The sequence below is a fragment of the Callorhinus ursinus genome, unplaced genomic scaffold (genome assembly GCF_003265705.2).
Source record: "Callorhinus ursinus isolate GAN/ISIS: 27379988/994484 unplaced genomic scaffold, GSC_fseal_2.0 scaffold4839, whole genome shotgun sequence".
Classification (NCBI taxonomy): domain Eukaryota; kingdom Metazoa; phylum Chordata; class Mammalia; order Carnivora; family Otariidae; genus Callorhinus; species Callorhinus ursinus.
The window spans coordinates 1-3783 of record NW_027401893.1 but is presented as its reverse complement, the minus strand read 5'-3'; the positions used below and the strand labels follow the sequence as shown (position 1 = coordinate 3783).

Below are 3783 nucleotides of genomic sequence, written 5' to 3'. Positions count from 1 at the left end.
ATATGAAGAATAGCTCATGCTTAGTCTTTTGGGGAATCTAGAGAGAATTTATGTGGCATGATATAAATCATTTGAAATGAAATTATTTTTAAGAAATCCAACATGTCCCATGTAAGATACAGAAATTTCCAGGCATTTGTGATCCAAGATTGGGGAAAACATTACGAATGTATGAAAATGGACAAGGGGGAGGCTGTCTGTATATCAGACAGAGCAGAAGCTTAATATAACAAATTACTTAAATGTATGGGGAAGTTGAATTCAAACAAATGGAAATTCCAGAAAATATATAGAAGGAGCAAGTTCTACTTCCACAGTGTGATCTAAGAATGGCAGATCCTGGCTCTCAGGTTATGAGCCCTGCAGTCATAGACCATTCTTCAGCCCCAGAACGATGGGCCCTTACGTCACTGGAATCCCAACAATTCTTTTCAGAGCCCTCTTTATGTCTCTGTTCCTCAGGCTGTAGATGAAGGGGTTCAGCATGGGCGTCACCACCGTGTACATCACCGAGGCTACTGCACCTGAGTGGGAGCTCTGGGGAGCAGCAGAGCTTAGGTACACTCCTAGGATTGTACAGTAAAATAAGGAGACAACCGAGAGGTGAGATGCACAGGTGGAAAATGCTTTATACTTGCCCTGAGCTGATGAGATCCCAACTATGGATGAAACTATCTTAGAATAAGAGTAAATAATACCAGCAAGGGGACTACCACCCAGCAGGACAGTTGCAAAATACATCACTATATCATTAAGAAAGGTGTCGGAACAGGCAAATCGGACCACCTGATTGATTTCACAGAAAAAGTGGGAAATTTCCACCTGTCTACAGAAGGACAGCCACAATACCATCAAGCTTTCTAACAAGGAATGCAGGGCACTCATCATCCAGGACACCAGAACCAACAGTCCACAGAAACATGGGTTCATGATAACTGTGTGGTGCAAGGGGTGACGGATGGCCACAAAGTGGTCATAGGTCATTACAGCCAGGAGAAAATCATCCATTCCAGCAAAGAGTAGGAAAAAGTATATCTCAGTGATGCAGTCATCATAAGTTATGACTTTACTCTGAGTCTGGATGTTCTGAAGCGTCTTGGGGTTGGTGGTGGAGGTGAAACAAATGTCTACAGAGGACAGGTTGGCGAGGAAGAAGTACATAGGGGTGTGGAGGTGGGAGTCTGAGCTGACGGCCAGGGTGATGAGTAGGTTTCCAAACACAGTGATCAGGTACATGGAGAGGAAAAGCCCAAATATGAGGGGCTGCAGTTCTGGTTCTTCTGATAATCCCAGAAGAAGAAACTCTGGAATTTGTGTGTCACTGCCTGGTTTCATGTAATGGTGGTGACTAAAATAAAGAAAAAAACACCATAATCATTTTCAAGCAAATGGGCTTCTTTCATTGATTTGTTACCTTTTATTTTTTCATTTTTATTTTATTGTATTTTATTTTTATTTTATTATGTTATATTAGTCACCATATAATACATCATTAGTGTTTGATGTGGTGGTCCACGATTCATTGTTTTCATATAACACCCAATGCTCCATGCAGTACGTGCCCTCCTTAATACCCATCACCGGGCAAACCCATTCCCCTGCCCCCCTCCCCTCTAAAACCCTGTTTGTTTCTCAGAGTCCATAGTCTCCCATGGTTCATCTCTTCCTCCGATTCCCCCCCTTCATTTTTCCCTTCCTTCTCCTAATGTCCTCCATGCTATTCCGTATGTTCCACAAATAAGTGAAACCATATGATAATTGACTTCCTCTGCTTGACTTATTTCACTTAGCATAATCTCCTCCAGTCCCATTCATGTTGATGCAAAAGTTGGGTATTCGTCCTTTCTGATGGCTGAGTAATATTCCATTGTATATATGGACCACATCTTCTTTATCCATTCATCTGTTGAAGGGCATCTCGGCTCTTTCCACAGTTTGGCTATTGTGGCCATTGCTGCTATGAACATTGGGGTGCATATGGCCGTTCTTTTCACTACATCTGTGTCTTTGGGGTAAATACCCAGGAGTGCAATTGCTGGGTCATACGGTAGCTCTATTTTTAGTTTTTTGAGGCACCTCCACACTGTTTTCCAAAGTGGCTGTACCAACTTGCTTTCCCACCAACAGTGTAAGAGGGTTCCCCTTTCTCCACAACCTCTCCAACATTTGTTGTTTCTTGCCCTGTCCCTTTTTGCCATTCTAACTGGTGTAAGGTGCTATCTCAATGTGGTTTTGATTTGAATTTCCCTGATGGCTAATGATGATGAACATTTTTTCATGTGTCTGTTGGCCATTTGTATGTCTTCTTTGGAGAAGTGTCTGTTCATGTCTTCTGCTGATTTACTGACTTGATTATGTGTTTTTGGAGTGTTGAGTTTGAGAAGTTCTTTATAGATCTTGGATACCAGCCCTTTATCTGTAGTGTCATTTGCAAATATCTTCTCCCATTCTGTGGGTTGCCTCTTTGTTTTGTTGACTGTTTCCTTTGCTGTGCAGAAGCTTTTCATCTAGATGAAGTCCCAAAAGTTCATTTTTGCTTTTGTTTCACTAGCCTTTGGAGATGTATCTTGAAAGAAGTTGCTGTGGCCGATGTCAAAGAGGTTACTGCCTATGTTCTCCTCTAGGATTTTGATGGATTCCTGTCTCACATGGAGGTCTTTCATCCATTTTGAGTTTATCTTTGTGTATGGTGTTAGAGAATGGTCAAGTTTCAGTCTTCTGCATATGGCTGTCCAATTTTCCCAGCACCAATAATTGAAGAGACTGTCTTTTTTCTTTTTTTTTCTAAAGATTTTTATTTATTTGACAGAGAGAAACACAGTGAGAGAGGGAACACAAGCAGAGGGAGTAGGAGAGGGAGAAGGAGGCTCCCCACTGAGCAGGGAGCCCGATGCGGGGCTTGATCCCAGGACCCTGAGACCATGACCTGATCCGAAGGCAGACGCTTAACGACTGAGCCACCCAGGTGCCCCTAGACTGTCTTTTTTCTATTGCATATTTTTTCCTGCTTTGTCAAAGATTATTTGACCATAGAGTTGAGGGTCCATATCTGGGCTCTCTATTCTGCTTCATTGGTCTATACGTCTGTTTTTGTGCCAGTACCATGCTGTCTTGATGATCACTGTTTTGATATAGCTTGAAATCGGGCAACGTGATGCCCCCAGCTTTCTTTTCTTTTGCAACATTTCCTTGGTGATTCAGGGTTTTTTCTGATTCCATACAAATTTTAGGATTGTTTGTTCCAGCATTTTGAAAAATGTCATTGGAATTTCGATTGGGATGGCATTGAAGGTATAGATTGCTCTGGGTGACATAGACATTTTAACAATGTTTGTTCCCCAGGATGCAAGGGTGGCTCAACATTCGCAAATCAATCAATGTGATAGAACACATTAATAAGAGGAGAGAGAAGAACCATATGGTCCTCTCAATTGATACAGAAAAAGCATTTGACAAAATACAACATCCTTTCCTGAGTACAACTCTTCAGAGTGTAGGGATAGAGGAAACATTCCTCAAGTTCATAAAATCCATCTATGAAAACCCCACAGCAAATATCATCCTCAATGGGGAAAAGCTGAGAGCCTTTCCCTTAAGATCAGGAATACGTCAAGGATACCCACTCTCGCCACTATTGTTCAACATAGTACTAGAAGTCCTAGCAACAGCAATCAGATGACAAAAAGAAATTAAAGATATTCAAATTGGCAAGAAAGATGTCAAACTCTCCCTTTTCGCAGACTATATGATACTTTATGTGGAAAACCCAAAAGACTCCACCCC

General features: G+C 41.7%; 1 protein-coding gene across 1 annotated transcript; it reads right to left on the bottom strand.

The window, feature by feature from the left end:
• Nucleotides 1-402: 402 nt before the first annotated feature.
• LOC141372292 (olfactory receptor-like protein OLF4) lies at nt 403-1335 on the bottom strand. The gene has a single exon (XM_073890805.1). The coding sequence runs from the start codon at nt 1333-1335 to the stop codon at nt 403-405; it is 933 nt and encodes a 310-aa protein (XP_073746906.1).
• Nucleotides 1336-3783: the final 2448 nt, after the last annotated feature.